Here is a 21,050-nt window from a genome sequence, read left to right on the forward strand (position 1 = left end):
TATAGGCCTAACTGGTTTAATTTTGTCGATCTACTGCACAACCCACAATCTGTGCCAACCAAGGGGGGGGGGGGGGGGGGGGGGAACCCAAAACGGGCTTAGCTAGCCCCTGTGGAGCAAACGGCCGATCTCCTGCACAATCATTTTATTTATATCAAATTTCTTGAAAAAAGTGACAATTCAGTCCTCAGGGCCGTAACTGCCGATGAGGCAGACGAGGCAACTGCCTCGTCTGATTTTTTGGCAAAAAAGAAAATAAAATTATATAAATGTTATATTATAGGATATATGTTTAAAATGAAGACAAGCACCTTTGTCTTTGACACCATATTACGATTCTTTACATAGTACAAATGAAACACAAACATGATAAATTGGGATTTAAAAAGTGTCATTTTCAGTCGTAAAGTCAATCGGCGGCCCCCAATCCCCTGCCTCCCCTGATTTAGAACCCTACTTACGGCCCTGGTCCTGTCACTCTTTACAGGACATGATAGCCAAGGGCGGTGTTAAGTACATTTTATTTGTTGCCTTTGTGTATTTCGATTGAATCCACACATCGCGGCAGCAGCAGCAACAAAACAAAAAAAAGCTGGGGGGGGGGGGGTGTAGTTGTATCCGTTACTTCTTATGCCTGTGTCAGACAGCTGTTCAGCTGCATATCCAAGTTAACCGTTACAAGTGCAAATAATTCCCAGATATTTATATTCATGTGTGAGATGAATTTGATATTAAAGATCGATACAGTTTTTCTCATAGAAGTTTCTTGAAATGGCTTTAATATAGATCTTTAAATTTATTTTCTTCGCATTTTGAAAGACTTTTTCTCTTGAAATTTCTTTTTTCGCTTTAAAAAAATCCTTTTTATAACTTTTTCTCAGTTTTCTTTTAATCATTCGTCTGCACCCTCTCCCCAGTCGACCCCCCCCCCCCCTCCCCCAAATTGATAATACAGAGTTAGTGCCCTTTGGAAATGTTTGGAAACTTCCGGTGCACGTGTTGTACAGAATGATGTACAGGAAAGAAAGCTGATAGTCTTATATGAAGTCATGTCACAACTGAAAGAGAGGTACAGTATTTTATTTTTTTTGTTTGTTTCAGATTACCAGTAATCTGAGTTTACCGCACGACTGGCTTAGAACAATTGACTGTTGGTGAAATATTTAGACACCGTGCTCATCACGGTAATGCAGCATAAACGTAAACAATCCCAAGTGGCTGTCTCTCCGTGCCACGAAATTCATCTGCCAACATTGATTCAAAACTGAAAATATATTAAAACGTCAAAATTGATAAAAATGCATCTTAAACATTGCAACGAATTTTTAACCAACCTTATTCAGTCACAATCGGTGATCATGAGGACGGTAATTCACAGATGCACCCTGATAAAAATAAAGCAGTTGTTGACTACTTGTGTTATAATAGAGCTCCTGTGCTGTACTTGGGATGTTATAGCAAAAGTATGCAGTAAATTCTTTATTATTGAATATCCGGGTGCCTATGTTGAAAAGGACTTGCACGTTTATAATTTAGACAATCTTTGAATTAAGGGAAATGTTTGAAAAACATTCTTAGTATTGGTATATTCAATTTAAAGTTTATCACCTTCCTCTGTAAATTCCATATTGTAGCAAAAATTTATGGAAGTTAAACAATTTGCAAACACTTCTCCATTAGCGAGATCTTCTTGCTAAAATGTGATTATTCCTCTTTAGCAAGAAAGTAAACATTATCATGAACAGGTGTTTTGATTGAAAATAATGGCTAATTCCATGCAATGCTGAATAAGTGTGACACTCAGTCAACATGAAGCGAATTGTCTCTATAAAATTGACAACACAGTCAAGAAATTTCATATCAACTTTGCTGTGTAAGTGGAACTAATGCACATCGTGAGTGTTTTTGCTTTGATTTATATATTTGCAGATATATCAGACGTATTAGCACTTTTTCTTCTTTTCACATGAAACAGGAAGAGATGTACTCAACGAATGTTTTTCTCGATTGTATGGGATATATTAATACTTTCACTAAAGAGGGATAATCGCGTTTTCGAGAGAATATCTCTCTGTAGGGGAAGTGTTCCCAACCTGTTAAAAGACTATTTCAATACTGTGTTGTGATTCATTTTCTGGTTATGTATACAGGTAGACATTTTTATGTAAGATTTTTATCCACAGTTTCGCAGTAGAAACAAAGTATGAACCCATTTTTACTGGCGGAAAAATTCACGTAAGTATTTATAAACATATAGAATTAGTAATTAAACTTTTAAAGATTGGATTGATTGATTGTGTACTGTTTAACATCCCTCTCGAGAATTTTCCACTCAAATGGAGATGTCACCATTGCCAGTGAAGGACTGCAAAATTTAGGCCTATGCTCTGCGCTTATGGCCATTGAACAGGGAGGGATCTTTATTGTGCTACACCTGATGTGATACAGGGCCTCGGTTTTTGCGATCTCATCTGAAGGACCACCCCATTTAGTAGTCTCTTACGACAAGCAAGGGGTGCTAAGGACCTATTCTAACCTGGATCCCCACAGGATTAAACATTGGAATGTTTGTACAAATGGCAGTGAAATACAGAACCTAGTAGGGACAACATGAATAGAGTTCCATCTTTTTTATAATAACTCCTATTTACCTCTATCTCCCCCAAAAAATACCCACCAATAATAATGTTAGAATAGAATTTGAAAATGACCTCAACAGCAAAATATCTTTCCGAGCAACAGGAGACTTGTCAGTCTACTTGAATGCAGTTACAGATTCTTTTCCTGTTTTCAGATTTCTAAAGATGGAGTTTTTATGTTCTGTGGATGTGGAAATAAAATCCACATACTTGATATAGAATCAGGCCAAACCAAGATCACATTATCCCAGGTTTGTATTCCGTATAATGTGTATGACTGCATGACATGTGTAGCATACACGTAGCTTCATCTAGATGTTTTTTACTATTTCCAGATAGCACTAATTTTTAAATGATCCTCGCTTCAGCCGTTTAGTGAACTAGTTGTTTTAAAATCAATCGTGATATGATATCAAAGTAAAAAAAAAAATTAGAAACTTTTGAGGATGAGTATTGAAAAATATATTTTGATGTGATATGTATTGCGATGCAGCGTAAAGATAAGCAACATATGGAATTTTACAAACAACATTACTTTTACTTGTGTTTGTTGTGTACACCTTGTAGTGCAGTTGTATTTTACAAAATAAATAAAATCATTAAATCACCAGAACTAACAATTTCTGACTGATGCATGCTTCCGTTGCATTAGTATAAATATTAAATGTCATTCAACAAATTAATTACAACCAAGAGTAATGTACTGATAATTGGCATTGTTGATTCTTGTCTCCTTGCAGGGCATTAATCAAATGCATTTCCCTCCCATGCTATTTTAGATAAAATGAACAACATATTTATTTTTACTCATCTGTAAGTTGCCTACAGATCTATCAGAGTTGTACAAAAATCCACTGAAAATCATGTAAACTAGACATAATATCATTTATTCCAGAAATTAATTTGACCAAATGATCAATTGATTTGTATATAGTAATCATCTGAGGTTGTGTATTGACAGGAAGAAGATGAAGAAATCACCCATTTTTGTCTCTCTCCAAGTAATGAGGTAAGTTTTTCAAAAATACCTATATACATTGTAGGTACTGCACTGTGCTTCATGCTTTATCTCCATTTTTATTGACTCCACATTCATTTAAGATTTACACATATCAGTGTTTACATTCATCTGATTTGTACAGTTACGTTCAATCTGTCCACTACTGTACAATTATTTATTATTATAAATATTTTTGTGGGATGATGTTTGAGTAAGAATAACTTCTTATTTTTTATTTATGATTGAGTAGTTCACTCTTTCTTGTTTGGGAAGGCTGTACATTTGTTGATGTACAATGAAAATAATGGAAATAAACCTAAAAACCCCAAAATTAGAAAATTAATCATTTTACAGTATAATATATGTGTAATGTAGAACATTACTCCCTTATTTGCTGCTTGTGAAGTCAGATTTTCTGTTGTTCATATCATGTAGTACGTAGTGCTTATTCTTACATTTCTGTGTCACTGTCTGTGCGTCTGTTTTTATAATATGATATGAACATGCTGCTTTGAGTAGATGGCTTTGTAAACTTTGTACTTTCATTTTGTATAAAAGTTAAACAATGTTTGTGTACTTTTATTTTCAGTTTGTAGTTGTGGCCACCAAGCACTTGGTATTGAGGCAGTGGAACTGGAGAGATAAGGTCCTTGTAAGGTCATGGAAGGTCAGTGCATAATCACAGATTGAAACACTACACAGCCTTAATTTTGCTTCAGTATAATTTATAATTATAATGCAGTGAGGTAAAACTGCAGTGAAATGTAATTTACCATGTATCTTTATGGAGGGGGTGTGTGTGTTAAAATCTGTACATTTAGTGTACCATATTAGCAGAATTTTTAGCCACTTATATGGTAAAAGGATAATACCTAGGAGGTCTGGAATAATGTCCATGTTCTACTGATTGAGCTTAAGGGTAACCCTCTAGCAGAATTTTTAAGAAGGCCGTGTATCTAACAATATCGCATTGTCCCCCACCAACTTCGACTCTCCCTGAGTGTCAACAACTATGGGGTAATTATTCACCCATCAGAAAAATATATGGACTCTAAATGTGACAGAGATGGTATGTGCCTCTGGTGTGAATTGGAACTTGTGATGTCTAGCACAACAAGCACTCTACCGATCAAGCTAAAGGGTTAACCCACAAGCTAGAGCTAGTAAGAGCTAGGACGGTCATGTCTTTAACACTACCACGGTATTTAATGTCATACTATATAAAAACAGATTCAGACAAGAAGGATTAGAATAACCAGGAGCAAATCTAAAGCTGCACACAGTAGCAAATTCTCAATACATCTGATCCCAACTAGAGGTGTGATGGAAATATACATTTGATTAGATTTGAAATTTTATTATGAAAAGTTGATCCAGGCATACCTCTGATATTTAGGCTATTCACATTTCTCCTGTTGTGGCAATGGACTTCGATGTTTCTTCCACACTGTTGGCGACGGGAAGTTCAGACACAACCGTCAAGCTGTGGGACATCGACAAACAGTACTGTACACACAACCTGAAGGGCCACACTGGGGTCATCAGGTACTATCTTATACCCACATTGTATGTAGATTATGTCAAGATGATTCTAAAATTGTCTATCTAAAACTGAGATCTATGCTTAGATTCAGTGTGAAAGTTGTAAACAAAACAGCTAGTAAGCACTTGTGTAATTTGTGTGAAAGTTTTCAGTTAAACATTTGTGTGAAAATTTTTAGTTAAACAGTTGGCAAGCAGTTGTGTTATTTGTGTGAAAGTTTTCAGTTAAACAGTTGTATAATTTGTGTGAAAGTTTTCAGTTACACAGTTGTATAATTTGTGTGAAAGTTTTCAGTTAAACAGCTGTGTTATTTGTGTGAAAGTTTTCAGTTAAAAACAGTTGGCAAGCAGTTGTGTGATTTGTTAAGTGTACATTTGATTCCTTTAATGACCAGCATTGTGAGGTTTCACCCAGACAATGAGAAGCTGCAGCTGTTCTCTGCTGCAGACGATTACAAGGTGAAAGTCTGGGACCTGAAAACCAGTAGGTGTCTGGTGACTATAGAGGCCCATTTCAGCGTGGTGACCAGCATGGTCTTCTCACCAGATGGTGCTACAATGTACAGGTAGGTCATGGCTGACTTGAAAAGCAAATGAAGTGATGCAGTTTTATTGTCAGTGACGAAATAATTCATTCAGTAGACCACATGACTTAAATTTGGGGACTCAGGGTTCAAATCTTTGTTCTATTGAATTTTCTCCAACAAAAAATGGCTTAATATGATTTGACTTCACCTCTGTAAAATTTGTTGTTGTCTGTTGTTAGTATTGTAAAGTTGATTTCACTTTTTCACAGTGGAGGTCGAGATCGCATCGTGTCTGTGTGGAATGTGGAAGAGCTGAAAGTAACCAAGTCCATACCTGTGTTTGAGGTAGGTCAATTGTGCAGGGCCATAACTACATGTATGTTTAAGGGTATTCAAAGATTAGGTGACCAAGGCTGTACTTGTGTTTGAGGTTCGTCTAAATTAGGTGAACAAGGTCATACCTGTTTTTGAGGTAAGTCTAATTTGGTCAACAAGGTCTTATTTATAATTGAGATAGGTTTAAATCAGGTGAACAAGTTTATACTTGTATTTGAGGTAGGTTTAAATTAATTCACGAAGGCCATATCTGTGTTTGAGGTAGATCAGGTGACCAAGACTACCTATTATTTTGGGTGGACCACAGATTATAAATAAGGTCACAACTTTGAGGTAGGTTATACATATAGATCAGGTGTATGTTAAATCAGGTGACCAAAACCATTCCAATGTTTGAAATAGGTCATATGTCAGGTGATGAAGGTAGATTATGTGACCAAGGCTACACTTGTGTTTGAGTTTAGTTGCACAGGTACATCAAGTAAACCAAAATTTCATCTGCGTTTGATATAGGACTGTGATCAGGTGAACAAGCTACACCTGTGTAATAGGTAGATATTTGTGTATGAGGTAGATCAGGTAAGTATGTGATACCTGTGTATGAGGTAGATCAGGTAAGTATGTGATACCTGTGTATGAGGTAGATCAGGTAAGTATGTGATACCTGTGTATGAGGTAGATCAGGTAAGTATGTGATACCTGTGTATGAGGTAGATCAGGTAAGTATGCGATGCCTGTGTATGAGGTAGATCAGGTAAGTATGTGATACCTGTGTATGAGGTAGATCAGGTAAGTATGTGATACCTGTGTATGAGGTAGATCAGGTAAGTATGGTGATACCTGTGTATGAGGTAGATCAGGTAAGTATGTGATGCCTGTGTATGAGGTAGATCATGTAAGTATGTGATGCCTGTGTATGAGGTAGATCAGGTAAGTATGGTGATGCCTGTGTATGAGGTAGATCATGTAAGTATGGTGATGCCTGTGTATGAGGTAGATCATGTAAGTATGGTGATGCCTGTGTATGAGGTAGATCATGTAAGTATGGTGATGCCTGTGTATGAGGTAGATCAGGTAAGTATGTGATACCTGTGTATGAGGTAGATCAGGTAAGTATGTGATACCTGTGTATGAGGTAGATCAGGTAAGTATGTGATACCTGTGTATGAGGTAGATCAGGTAAGTATGTGATACCTGTGTATGAGGTAGATCAGGTAAGTATGTGATACCTGTGTATGAGGTAGAACAGGGACCAGTATTGTTTAGTGAGATACTGTATTAAAGATATATGATTTTAAATCTGATGATCTCGTTTGAGGATTTGACTTGTCTTTCTCAGTGAATGATGATATTTTTCTCTATAGTTGTTTTTTATTTTGAAGAGTGTGGAGGCAGTGATCTTGCTGCCACAGGACAGAGAGTTTCCTGACCTGGAGGTTCCAGAACAGCAGTCACCACACATCATAACGGCTGGTAGTAAAGGTAGGGGTCAAATATTTGTCACGGTGTCCTAAAAACACAGAAAATCCATTATTGGGCTGCTTTAATTTGATGGAGAAATTCATCCCAGTTTTAAGATTGAAATTTAAATTATCAACCATCAGAGTTTCCTTCAGAATCCCAAAAAGTTTGTGTTCAATTTATAATCATAGTAAGATGATCTTGAAAATTTGAATTTTGTCTGTTCTGTTTTTTTTTTAGAAACTTTACAAGTTTGAATTGCATTTGTTCTGTTATTTAGGAACGTTACGAGTTTGGAATATAGAAAAGTCTAAATGTGTATATGTAAGGAAGGAGATGATAGGTCGAGCCAGTGACAATGAGGAAGAAGATCAGAACATCATACAGGCATTGTACTGTCCAGCACTACAGAGTGTAGCTGTTGTTACCTTTGACAACAACATTACATTATGTAAACTAGAGGATTTGTCTGTCAAAAAACAGGTTTGTTCGTTTCATGTGTAAAAGTACATTTGTATAACTAGAAATAGATAAAGAAAATAAGGCAAGTCATTTTGAACGTTACATTGTCACTCTTTTCTACCATGTCATGTATACATGTCAACTTTTGAAAATTTAGCATGCGACAACATTTTTTTCAAAGCTCAAAATTCGCGACATATTGTCATGAAAATAAATGTATGTTTTTTTTTAAAAAAAAAAAAATCAATCTAATACATTGTATCATATATGGCTTTTGTCAGTGCTTATAATCGGGAGAGTGCTGCCTAAGTTGGAATAGTTGGCATGTATGGTCATAGATAGTTCAAGGGAGTGTGTTATTCTTAGTCTGATTATACCTGCCTTTTTTGTGATTTATTATATATATAAAGCATGTACACAGTACATGTATATCAGCAGTAACAGTTTTTGTTGACATTTTAGTTTTGTGGCAACACAGATCAGGTGTTGGACATCCAGTTTTTAGGACCCAATGATTCTCACCTGGTTGTGGCAACCAACAGTGAGCACCTGAAAGTGTTTGAAATTGCTACCTGGAATTGTCAGCTATGCTCGGGTCACACAGACATCATACTGGGAGTTGTAGTTGACAGGAAAAGAAACCTGCTGGCCACCTGCTCAAAGGTTAAATATGTGATACAATCTCATGATATCGCATCATATAGTGACATCACAGTGTTTTCGTGATGTATCGGCTACTTTTTATTAGCTCATCTGAGCCTTTAGTGAGTTTTTCTGATCAAAATTCGTCCTTTGTCTGTCGTCGTACACTTTTCACATTTTCATCTTCTTCTCCAGAACCACTAGGCTAATTTCAACCAAACTTCGCACAAAGCATCCTTCGCTGAAGGGCTTTCAAAATTGTTCAAATTAAGGGCCATGCCCCCTTAATAATAATAATAATAAAGCCTTTATTTATCCAGGATTACATATTTAGCGATAACGCTAGTTTTCAATATGGTCCTGCATATAACATACATACAGACAGATATTAGTAAAATAAACACAGATTAAAAGAAGTAGAATACATATAAACTTAAGAAATAATTATGAATGTAAGATAAATAGAAACAAAATGAAGCTTAAAAAGTATGGTGATAATCTCTAAGATAATTTCTCTTAAAACACCCCTTCAAAGGGGAGATGATCACAAAAATGCAAAAAGAGGGTGGGGTCATTTAAAAATCTTCTTTTCAAAAATCACTGGGCCAGAGGAGCTGAAATTTACATGAAAGCTTCCTGACATAGTGCAGATTCAAGTTTCTTTTATAAAAATCATGACCCCTGGGGATAGGATGAGGCCACAATAGGGGATCAAAGTTTTGCTTACAGATATATAGGGAAAATCTTTAAAAATCTTCTTCTCATGAAACACTGGGCCAGAAAAGCTGAGATTTACATGAAAACTTCCTGACAGCAGATTCAAGTTTGTTTAAATCATGGCCCCCGGGGGTAGGACAAGGCCACAATAGGGGATCAAAGTTTTGTATATTAATATATAGAAAAAAATCTTTAAAAATCTTCTTCCCAAGAACCACTGGGTCAGGAAAGTAGAAATTTACATGAAAGCATCTTGACATTGTGCAGATTCAAGTTTGTTAAAATCATGGCCCCGGAGGTAGGATGGGCCCACAATAGGGGATCAAAGTTTTACATAGATATATAGGGAGAAAATCTTTAAAAATCTTCTTCTCAAGAACCATTAGGCCAAAGAAGTTTACATTTACATTAAAGCTTCCTAACATAGTGCGGATTCAAATTTGTAAAAATCATGGCCCCCGGGGGTAGGTTCGGGCCACAATAGGGACCAAAGTTTTACATGTGAATATATATGGAAAATCTTTAGATATGGGCCAAGGTGACTCAGGTGAGCGATGTGGCCCATGGGCCTCTTGTTACAGTACTGTGTCCATTGATCTAACACAGCACTGTTCTGTTATTTTAGGACAATACTGTAATCTAATGCAATGCTCTTCTGTTATTTTTGGACAATACCGTAATCTAACACAGTGCTGTTCTGTTATTTTAGGACAACACTGTAAGGGTGTGGAAGTTTGACCCAGATTCTGGACGGGTCACCTGTGTCGGCGTGGGCCATGGTCACACTCACATTGTGGGCACTGTAGCAATCTCCAGGTGGGTTTTTATGAATTTCTTTCTTTATTTTTAACTTCTCCATTAAATGTAAATAAAAATTTGTTCTATTGTACATTATAGCTGTATATTGCCATACAAATGAAAGTCCCATTCAACTGAATATTTTTGTCACATGACACGTTGCAATATACAAGCTTCTGTGGTAGTGTCTCTGTAAGGTAAAGAAAACAATGCACAAGCTATCCATTTGTTGCTATGCTTTATAATATTTATCCACCTGTTACTATACTACATAATATTTATCCATCTGTTGCTATGCTCTATAATATATATCCAAGTGTTGCTATGCTATATAATATTTATGCACCTGTTGCTATGCTATCTATTATTTATCCATCTGTTGCTATGCTATATAATATTTATCCATCTGTTGCTATGTTATATAATATTTATCCACCTGTAACTATACTATATAATATTTATCCACCTGTTGCTATGCTATATAATATTTATCCGTCTGTTACTATGCTATATGATATATATCCAAGTGTTGCTATGCTATACAATATTTATGCACCTGTTGCTATGCTATATAATTTTTATCCATCTGTTGCAATGCCATATAATATTTATCCTCCTTTAACTATACTATATAATATTTATCCACCTGTTGCTATACTATACAATATTTATCCACCTGTTGCTATGTCATATGATATTTATCCATATGTTACTATGCTATAATATATATCCATCTGTTTCTATGCTATATATTTATCCACCTGTTATTATACTCTATAATATTTATCCACCTGTAACTATTCTGCATAATATTTATTCATCTGTAGCTATGCTATATAATATTCATCCATCTGATGCAATGCCATATAATATTTATCCACATGTTGCTATGCTATATAATATTTATCCACCTGTTGCTATGCTATATGATATTTATTCACCTGTTACCATGCTATATTGTATTTATCCCTCTTCACTTGGATATGATCTCTATCCAATGGCCTCTCAGATACAGTGTATATGATATCTCTGTGACAGTGAATAAGAAATTATCGGTTTACCTACAGTTATCAGCAGGCTGGATTATCTCTGGTTTATGATATCTATCTTTATTATATACCCATCAATATTTTGTTTTTTGATACTTTGGATTTAGCAGTGTAATCCAGTTTTCCGGATCACCACACTGTGGTTTTCTGATTCCGTATTAGTATCCTCTGAAACTGATGATGTCACAATGCATCAACGCAACGTTTTTTGTGGAAAATATTGACCGCGTCACAAACAAAACTGTGTACACAAAACATAATTTCACTGTATATCTGTGGTTTGATAATTTGGAGTTATATTTATTATCTTATAAATGTGGATTTAAAATGCATAAGGGAGTATATAATAAATTTATCATTACTACTGTAGTTTGATCCAAAGAGTTGGATCACGTCTTGTTGACAGGCGCGGATCATCAGATCAAACTCAACGTTACTGTAGTAATTATATATATGTATGTTTATCTACAGGTTATCGGCAGCCTGGATTATCAGTGGGGGCCAGGACTTTACCTTGAAGAAATGGAAGCTTCCCCAAATGTTGGATGAATCATCTGCTGATCTGAAGTGTACACATACAGAGAGGGTTCATGAAAAAGACATCAATTGTGTGGTGGTATCCCCTAACGATAAATACCTAGCAACAGGGTCACATGATCGCACTGCAAAGGTAATACTGTTTTTTTCATTGACAGAACTCTCGCGATGATTCATGTACTGCAGTTGTTGTGTTACATTGTGATTTGTAAGTTTTTGTCTCTGAGACAGAATTTGACATAATCTTGGAAATAAGCATCTTTTTCTCTGTGTTTAGCTGTGGAATGCAGACACTTTTTCTCTGGTTGGAGTGATGAAGGGCCACAAACGAGGAGTCTGGTGTGTCCAGTTTTCACCTGTAGACCAGGTCAGGATTTGAAATATAGATAAGGGGTCACTGTCGGGTAATGGTCAGTTTGATGCTTAATTGTGGTACAGTCTTCGATCCAATCCAGAAGATAGGCATCCAAAATGCAAAAGATTGCAGGTTATTTCCTGGAGATTTTTTATTGACATCTTTTTGACATACTGCAACAGTGTATGGAGGAATTAAAATAGCCAAATTCTTTTTTTTTCAGTTGAAAATGACAATATTTACACATCTAAGATTTATCTTTGTGGCAATTGTTTCCATTCAGTTTGATTGTAATATGTGTATCTTTTATAATGATCTTCAATTTGTAACCTGTAGATGTATGTCAGTATATTTACAAAATAGTAAATTCAAACCATTTTATGGCCATCACTATGTTGGCATACAGTCAAGATAAGTCAAATGACTTAGTAGAAATAACATAATAAATACAGCAGGTCTCTTGATTCTTTAAAATCAATAAATTTGTTTTCTGTGCATAAAACAAATGAACATTTTGGAGTGTTGCAATCACATGGGTTAACTTGAATGGGATCAGTACCACATTTTAAATTGAAAGTTTATCATAAAGTAATTTATTAATTACATTTTGATACTTAAAAGGAATAATTTTATAGTGATACTTATTCTTTGAAGAGATGAAAAAAAGAAAAGAATGATAGAAAAGGCACATAAAGAATCTGATCGGTGTTTCACCCTCAGCAACTAATTTTGGCATAGTAATAGCCAGGGTGTATTGCATCACCCATATTTATAACCCCTTATTTGGGAATTGGGAGGCCAAAGAAACAGAGAGAGAGAGAGAACAAACACAAGTCAATGATTAACATGGATCTGTGCTTAATCGGGTAAATCAAAGTAATATTGGGTTTGGTTTCCATTAGAAATGGCATTTTGTTATCATTTCAAATTTTGGTTATAGTGAGGGGATTTAAGAGATTTTTGACTTTTATGGAGAGACATATTTGGATGCTCAATTCCAGGGGGTTTCCCATCTTGGGAGATATGCTTTGATAACAGCTGCTAGTATTTGTTTATGTTTGCTTTTTTGTTCATTTCAGTGTATTGCCACTTCCTCGGGAGATGGAACAATTAAAATCTGGTCTATACAGGGCTTAGAATGTCTCAAGGTTTGAATGAATAATGACATTAAGTAGACTTTTTTGAAGAGGAATATAAGAGAACTCTAAATAGACTTTAAAGATGAATAAAAGAGAACTCATTTAATAGTTCCAGAGAAATCATAGTTATAATACACAAGATGAATAAACCAGAACTCACTAGTTCCAGAGAACTTGCAGAGTCATGATACACATATAATTTATAGATCATGATGCTGTGCCTTTGATATGTTGGCTAGTTTTCATTAAAAGTTTTGAATTGTCGTTGTAGACTTTTGAGGGACATGATTGTGCAGTGCTTAGGGTGACATTCATCAATAGAGGCATGCAGCTCGTCTCATGGTGAGTAGAGTTTTTTCAACTGAATCATGAAATCTAAACCAAAACTTGTAGAGCAAATGATTATCAAATTGCTAAAGTGTTGAAAGTTACATATATCTGTACATATACATTGTAGATGTTATTCCATAGTACTGTGGATGGGGTCATTAGATTTCGTGTACATGTTTTTCATGGGTACCTATGTTCTACAAATTTCAAACCACAATGAAATACATAATTTGTACACTTATTTTACTGTACAGAAACCATATCAATGAAATTACATCTCAAGGAAACTGTAAAATCTCCACAATCTATGAAAATTTGGTCCCCATGAATTTAAATGATTCGATAGTATTTTTCCTTTTGAATGTTTAGAAACACTGAAGGTACAAGGTTTTTTTCGGTGAGTTTACATACAGTGTATTTTGTTTTGTACAGTGGATCAGACGGTCTTGTCAAGCTCTGGGGGATAAAGTCCAGCACTTGTATGTCTACAATGGACGAACACGAGGACAAAGTCTGGTCCATCACTGTCAACAAAGAGGAGGATCGCATAGCAACAGGAGGAGCGGACTCCAGCATTATACTCTGGAAGGTACGTATCCTGCTAGACATGTGTCACATGACCAGTATTGATGTCACATGATTTCCAATGAAATGTTATCTGTAGTTTATTGAGGCAGCAAGTTAAGCCCTAATATTTAGTACTGTGATAATGTTAGTGACACGGAGTTTGACTTGTAGGAAGTAGTTTTCTGTAAAATTCAACTGAAAGAAAAATAACACAATTTTGATAGTTGAAGTTTAAGTAGTTGTTCCAAATTAGAAAGAAAACTGTTTTGGGATACATGTACAATGTGTGTTTAATTATGTACATGTACACTTTGTATGTATGTATATGTACACTGAGTGTGTATATGATGTACACGGTATGTATGTATATGTACACTGAGTGTGTTTATGATGTACACGGTATGTATGTATATGTACACTGAGTGTGTATAGGATGTACACTTTGTATGTATGTATATGTACACTGAGTGTGTATAGGATGTACATGGTATGTATGTATATGTACACTGAGTGTGTATAGGATGTACATGGTATGTATGTATATGTACACTGAGTGTGTATAGGATGTACACGGTATGTGTGTATATGTACACTGAGTGTGTATATGATGTACACGGTGTGTATGTACAGTGAAACTTCTCTAAACCGGCCGGCTCTCGGACCGGAAAAAACGGCCGGTTTAGAGGGATGGCCGGTATACCGAGAATTTAGCAATTATAGCCATTTTATCTCATTATTCACAAAGTAGGTACTGTTCACCTTGATCTGGTGATCTATGATCAATTATCGGTGGAGATTAAATTAGTCCGTTTGTACCTAAAGATAATTATGAATTACAAGAAATATTCTCGCTGAAATCATCTAATTTTAAACTGAAAATCTATAACAGGATACATAAAGAAAACACAGAGGCCTATTATTGGAATTCCTCTTACCTATAAAAACTCTGTTTACATTCATCGCTTATGTCATTAACAATTTTGTTTTGACGTTTTTAAAAAGTACAGTAGTAAATATGAAATTGTAATTTGAATATTTCTTTGGAATTTTAAGTCTATGGAAACCAAGAATATTAATCTATCTTTTAATAATTATCATTAACAGTCATGGGTTTGTTCTTTATTAACTACCGCTTATATCCATACGAAAGTATGGTGAAACAATATGGCGTTTGATATGATATTCATTCCATAATTTCCCAACTGTGTTTTACATTTTGTACAGAATTTGGAAGGGTCTCTTGGATTAGCTAAGTGTCAATTAACACCCTTGACAGCACAGGTAAACAATAGAAATTAAAGAGGCCACTAGTGTTTTTCACACCTCCAATGGATAATTTCATACCTGGCTGGTCAGTCAGTCAATTTGCACACCTGGAGGATCTTAATTAACCTTTGCCCAAGATTTTCTTGTCTTCAAAAAGTGGCCCCTATGTTAAGGGTAAATTACACATGTTTGTTAACAAATGTACTTTAAAAAGTGGCCGATGTCCGGTTTTCAGGGGTGGCCGGTTTTGTAAGACTTTCTTTGTAAGGAAATGTTAAGATTTCTGCCGGGACTTTGAAAATCGGCCGATATTCAGGGAGAACCGGTATTTTGAGGGGCCGGTTTGGAGAAGTTTCACTGTATATGTACACTGAGTGTGTATAGGATGTACATGGTATGTATGTATATGTACACTGAGTGTGTTTATGATGTACATGGTATGTATGTATATGTACACTGAGTGTGTTTATGATGTACACGGTATGTATGTATATGTACACTGAGTGTGTATAGGATGTACACTTTGTATGTATGTATATGTACACTGAGTGTGTTTATGATGTACACGGTATGTATGTATATGTACACTGAGTGTGTATAGGATGTACATGGTATGTATGTATATGTACACTGAGTGTGTATAGGATGTACACTTTGTATGTAAGTATATGTACACTGAGTGTGCTTATGATGTACACGGTACGTCGGTACCTAATAAATTGTAATACACATTTTGATGCATCAGGATGTAACAGGAGAAGAGGTACAAAAGAAAGAATCAGAAAGAGAAGAATTCATCCTTAAGTAAGTTCTTACTGTCAGTCATCACTGAAGTTCTTACTACTCATTGTCACTCATTGCTGAAGATTCTCCTATTAAATTCGTTCAGTTCCAAGGGCAGTGACTCTCTGAATGACTGAAATGCATATTTGTTTCTTGTAGAGAACAAGAGCTCAGTAATCTACTGCAACAGAAGAAATACTTGAAGGCAATAGGCCTGGCTATCACCCTGGAACAGCCATTCAGGGTTCTCAACATTATCAAAGGTACGTCTTGGGTTTGGTACCAAAGTTCCTTCACCTTGGAGTGTTTCTTTGTTGCCACTGGGGGTATATGTTTCACAAACACATCTTGTTCTTTTTGTAGAAATTCTGTACCATCCAGATGGTAAAGCAGAACTGGAGAAGACACTGCAGAAACTGAGACTTGATCAAATAGGTAAAAAAAATAAACATTAAGTATATTCCTAAATCTTCTGATTTCTCTTTTATTGGAAAAGAGAAGTAAATTAACATGGCCCTGAAAATAGATTGTTCTTCACATGGGATAGTTTATGATTCGTCATGTGTGACAGGAAGTGGGTACCTCAGCATTGTGGGAGTTACCAGGTTGGAATCCTTGTTCACATGACTTTTTTAACTCTCCCATTACAGTTTGGAACCTAGCAATAAACTGTTTTAATTGTGCAATGATTTGAGCAATGCTTTTTCAATAAATAGATGTTTTGTGTGATCTATTTTTAGATTCGGTGCTGCGGTTTTCTGGTGAATGGAACACCAACAGCAGACATTGTCATGAGGCACAGTTTGTTCTCAACACTGTGTTAAAGACGTATCCTCAGGACGAAATCCTCAAGTTTCCCAACATTAAGTCCACTATGGAGTCTCTCATCCCCTACACAGGTATAGTTTAATTCTCCTCCTCCCATTTACACTGAGAACTACATAATAGAGTTAAAGGATCATATTTTAGTACCTTTAATATTTTAATTTTGATCATCGTCAACTGAATTTCTAACTACTAGGACATTCACTTGACAGGGACCATTGTCCAGCTTTTGAGTTACTGTATCAGACAGAAGTTCATTGTTGTCTGTGTTGTTGTGTAGCTTAGTTGTTTTTTACAGAGCGTCACTTCCAGAGGATGAACCGACTTCTACAGCAAGCAATGTTCCTGGAGTTTACCTGGAGTTGCATGCGGAGGGCCACCGACAGTGCACGGTCAGTACACAAAGCAGGTCATCACACACACTCAGTACACAAAGCAGGTCATCACACTCAGTACACAAAGCAGGTCAACACACACTCAGTACACAAAGCAGGTCAACACACACTCAGTATACAAAGCAGTTCATCACACACTCAGTACACAAAGCAGGTCATCACACACTCAATACACAAAGCAGGTCATCACACACTCAATACACAAAGCAGGTCATCACACACACTCAGTACACAAAACAGGTCATCACACACTCAGTACACAAAGCAGGTCATCACACACTCAGTACACAAAGCAGGTCATCACACTCAGTATACAAAGCAATTCATCACACACTCAGTACACAAAGCAGGTCAACACACACTCAGTACACAAAACAGGTCATCACACACACTCAGTATACAAAGCAGGTCATCACACACTCAGTACACAAAGCAGGTCATCACACTCAGTATACAAAGCAATTCATTACACACTCAGTACACAAAGCAGGTCATCACACACTCAATACACAAAGCAGGTCATCACAAAAGCACGGTCATTTAATTATACCTGTAATTAAACATATTTGTCCTGCAGATCAGCAGAAAATTCTCGCCAAGTCACAACACTAAATGAAGAAGAACAATTGAACATCCAAGAGCCTCATGACATGGAGTGGGGAGATAAGCCATGTAGTGATGACTCAGATTCTGTGAATTCTGGAGACAAACTGAACGCAGTGAGTGATGATGACATTTCAGAAAATGAAACAGATCAAGATGTTTCTGAATCTATGGATGCTGAAAATTCTGAACAGTCATCTTGTGATTCTAACCAACCTGAATCTGACATTGAGAATGTTAAACCTGATGAAGGGAAAGACCCTGAAACAACATCATCACATAACACCGATTCTGAGGAATCTTCTGAATCTAGTCTGGATGTACCTCCCAGTTCAACTGTTCGAATTACGAGGGTAAGACATGTAAATATCTACATGATTATGTGCAGTCAAACTTTATTACATTGTATCTTTAACTTCATGGGGCCCAAAAAAACTTCCAATATATCCAAGGGTTGGAGATATTGAAGTTAAGATACTTAAAGAAAATGTAGTTGGGACTTTCAACTGACTTCAACATGTCCATAGTATTTGATATATCAATGTTGGAGATACCTTTATTTCTCTACTAAAATTACCATATGATCCAAAATAATTGGGCTTTATGGTCATTCCAGGAGTCTATCACATTTCAGCCAAATACATGTATAGATAAAAGAGCAGTGGAGAACAGTTTAGTTTCTTGTGACAGATGCTTTAGGGATTAAGAACTCTCTAAATCAACTAGCCTGTAATGATATTTACAAGCCTGTCAAAAAGAGTATCCCCTCCTGGAGAAAATGTAACATGATAATAACAGGAAATGAATTACGTTGTGTAAATGTTGATTCTAATCCCATGCTTTGTACTTGAACCACCTTACTATTATAGTTACAGGTTTATTCCCCCTTCCCCGGATGGTTTTTATCACCCTTGTACACTTGAAAACAATTTCATCCCTATATAAAGTTGCCCAGACACAGCTGTGTTAAAGAGCAATTATCAACTAATATGAATTCACCCAGTCTTAAATTTGCTCACTCACATCGAAGGTGAAGGTGCAAAAATGAAAAAAAAAAAGGGGGGGTAAATATATATTGCACACTTGAAATGTAGCTATAGTACCATATAAATATTTCAGGGAAAGGACAAATTAACCCAACAACTTAAAGAAACTAACAGGGTGAAAAGGTTACAGCAAAAAACCAGTTTGAGTGTGGAAGAGAACACAACAACAAAAAAACAGCAGACTGTGAAGGTGACAGCGAACAGGAAAAGGTCGGAGCAAATGAAGCGTGACGCTGAGGAACAGCCGGTACCTGAACAGAAACGTGTGAGGAGGTCAGTGACAAGACAGAAAGCCAGTGTCACTGAGGAAGTAACAGACAGTGTTAACAAACTGAAACCTCTAACAAGGTCAAGGCTACAGAAGCAGAAAGGGAGATAACTGTTAAATGGATTTTATGAATTGAATGAATTCTAAAATAATAAATATGTATTTAAGGAATTAACAATTATTTTAGTTACAAAAAAATCTAAGTTTGGAAATTCCCCGAGATCATTCCAAGGAGATATTTTGCATTTATGGTCAAGAAAACTTCTCTAACCTACCAAAAATATATCAGATTCTACAGTGTGTATTAGAAAATGTTCTACATATATACACTTGATTAACTGCATTAAGTTTTTATATGGATATTAAAGTTTAAATACAAAGTTTTGAGACTTTATTTGATAGATAGATAGATGGACTGATCACTGTGCACAAGTACGTCTGTTTTTATTACGTCACAATAAATTGATCAACTTATCAGAATCAAAATCAGTAAAAATGTGAGACTTTTCCCACATTTTTACTGATTTTGATTCTGATAAGTTGATCAATTTATTGTGACATAATAAAAACCGTCGCGACTTAAAAAACCCATGACATCACAATTTAAAAAAAAGAGCTGTAATCAGAGCAATCATGGCAAGATTCGCTAGCACTACCGATGCAGATATTGAACAACTGTTAGAAGATAGAAATAGGAAGAACACAAACCATGTTATCTCGATGTCAGTAAAAATAATTCGGAGCTACCTAACGTTTATGCTGCATTACCGTGATGAGCATGGTGTCTAAATATTTCACCAACAGTCAATTGTTCTTAGCCAGTCGTGCGGTAAACTCAGATTACTGGTAATCTGAAACAAAAAAATAAAATACTGTACCCCTCTTTCAGTTGTGACATGACTTCATATAAGACTATCAGCTTTCTTTCATGTACATCATTCAATCTCTACCCAGAGTTATCGTTCCTTACACTCACTTACACCCCTGTAAACGTCTCGGGGGGGGTTTTACAAGATTTTTGTAAAATGGCACATATGATCAAATAAAGTATGGTTTTGACTTCAGTTACAAAAATATACGTAAATAAATAAATATTGAGCAGATGTCAAGTCTTTTTGTGACACAAGAAGCATTGATTTGGGTTGAAACGTAGATATTTGGTAGTTCTATTGCACCAGGCCTATACATAGGTACATGAAGAATATATAGTAATGGAAAAAAAATATACAAATAGTTGCTTGTCCTACATTTTCCAGATATTTTATAAAATAGTTCTTAGTTTTATTAGCCGTAAAAAAGTGGATTTACATGTGGAATAAAATTGCTTATTTTGAGACGTTAACAGAGGTGTAAGTGAGAGCAAGGAACGACAACTCTGGGTAGAGATTGGTATATCATTCTGTACAACACGTGCACCGGAAGTTTCCAAACATTTCCAAAGGGCACTAACTCTGTATTATCAATTAGGGGGGGGGGGGGTGCAGACGAATGATTGAAAGAAAACTGAGAAAAAGTTATAAAAAAGGATTATTTTTTTTTAAGCGAAAAAAGAAATTTCAAGAGAAAAAATCTTTCAAAATGCGAAGAAAATAAATTTAAAGATCTATATTAAAACCATTTCAAGAAACTTCTATGAGAAAAACTGTATCGATCTTTAATATCAAATTCATCTCGCACATGAATATAAATATCTGGGAATTATTTGCACTTGTAACGGTAAACTTGGATATGCAGCTGAACAGCTATCTGACACAGGCATAAGA

The 21,050-nt window shown here is 35.8% G+C and overlaps 1 protein-coding gene across 1 annotated transcript; it reads left to right on the forward strand.

Annotated features, from left to right (window-relative positions):
• The first annotated feature begins 965 nt into the window (after nucleotides 1-965).
• On the forward strand, nucleotides 966-19,668 carry LOC125670569 (transducin beta-like protein 3). The gene is made up of 24 exons (XM_048905800.2): nucleotides 966-1,069; nucleotides 2,184-2,235; nucleotides 2,795-2,890; nucleotides 3,601-3,648; nucleotides 4,229-4,306; nucleotides 5,036-5,184; nucleotides 5,577-5,747; nucleotides 5,978-6,053; nucleotides 7,427-7,526; nucleotides 7,786-7,988; nucleotides 8,430-8,630; nucleotides 10,036-10,142; nucleotides 11,645-11,843; nucleotides 11,988-12,077; nucleotides 13,145-13,213; nucleotides 13,476-13,546; nucleotides 13,967-14,123; nucleotides 16,113-16,171; nucleotides 16,310-16,413; nucleotides 16,514-16,585; nucleotides 16,891-17,049; nucleotides 17,274-17,367; nucleotides 17,948-18,326; nucleotides 19,093-19,668. Exons 1-24 carry the CDS (start codon nucleotides 1,050-1,052, stop codon nucleotides 19,396-19,398), a joined length of 3,060 nt encoding a protein of 1,019 aa, XP_048761757.2. The 5' UTR covers nucleotides 966-1,049; the 3' UTR covers nucleotides 19,399-19,668.
• The last annotated feature ends 1,382 nt before the right edge of the window (nucleotides 19,669-21,050 follow it).

Source organism: Ostrea edulis, chromosome 4 (assembly GCF_947568905.1).
Source record: "Ostrea edulis chromosome 4, xbOstEdul1.1, whole genome shotgun sequence".
In the NCBI taxonomy this organism is placed as follows: Eukaryota; Metazoa; Mollusca; class Bivalvia; order Ostreida; family Ostreidae; genus Ostrea; species Ostrea edulis.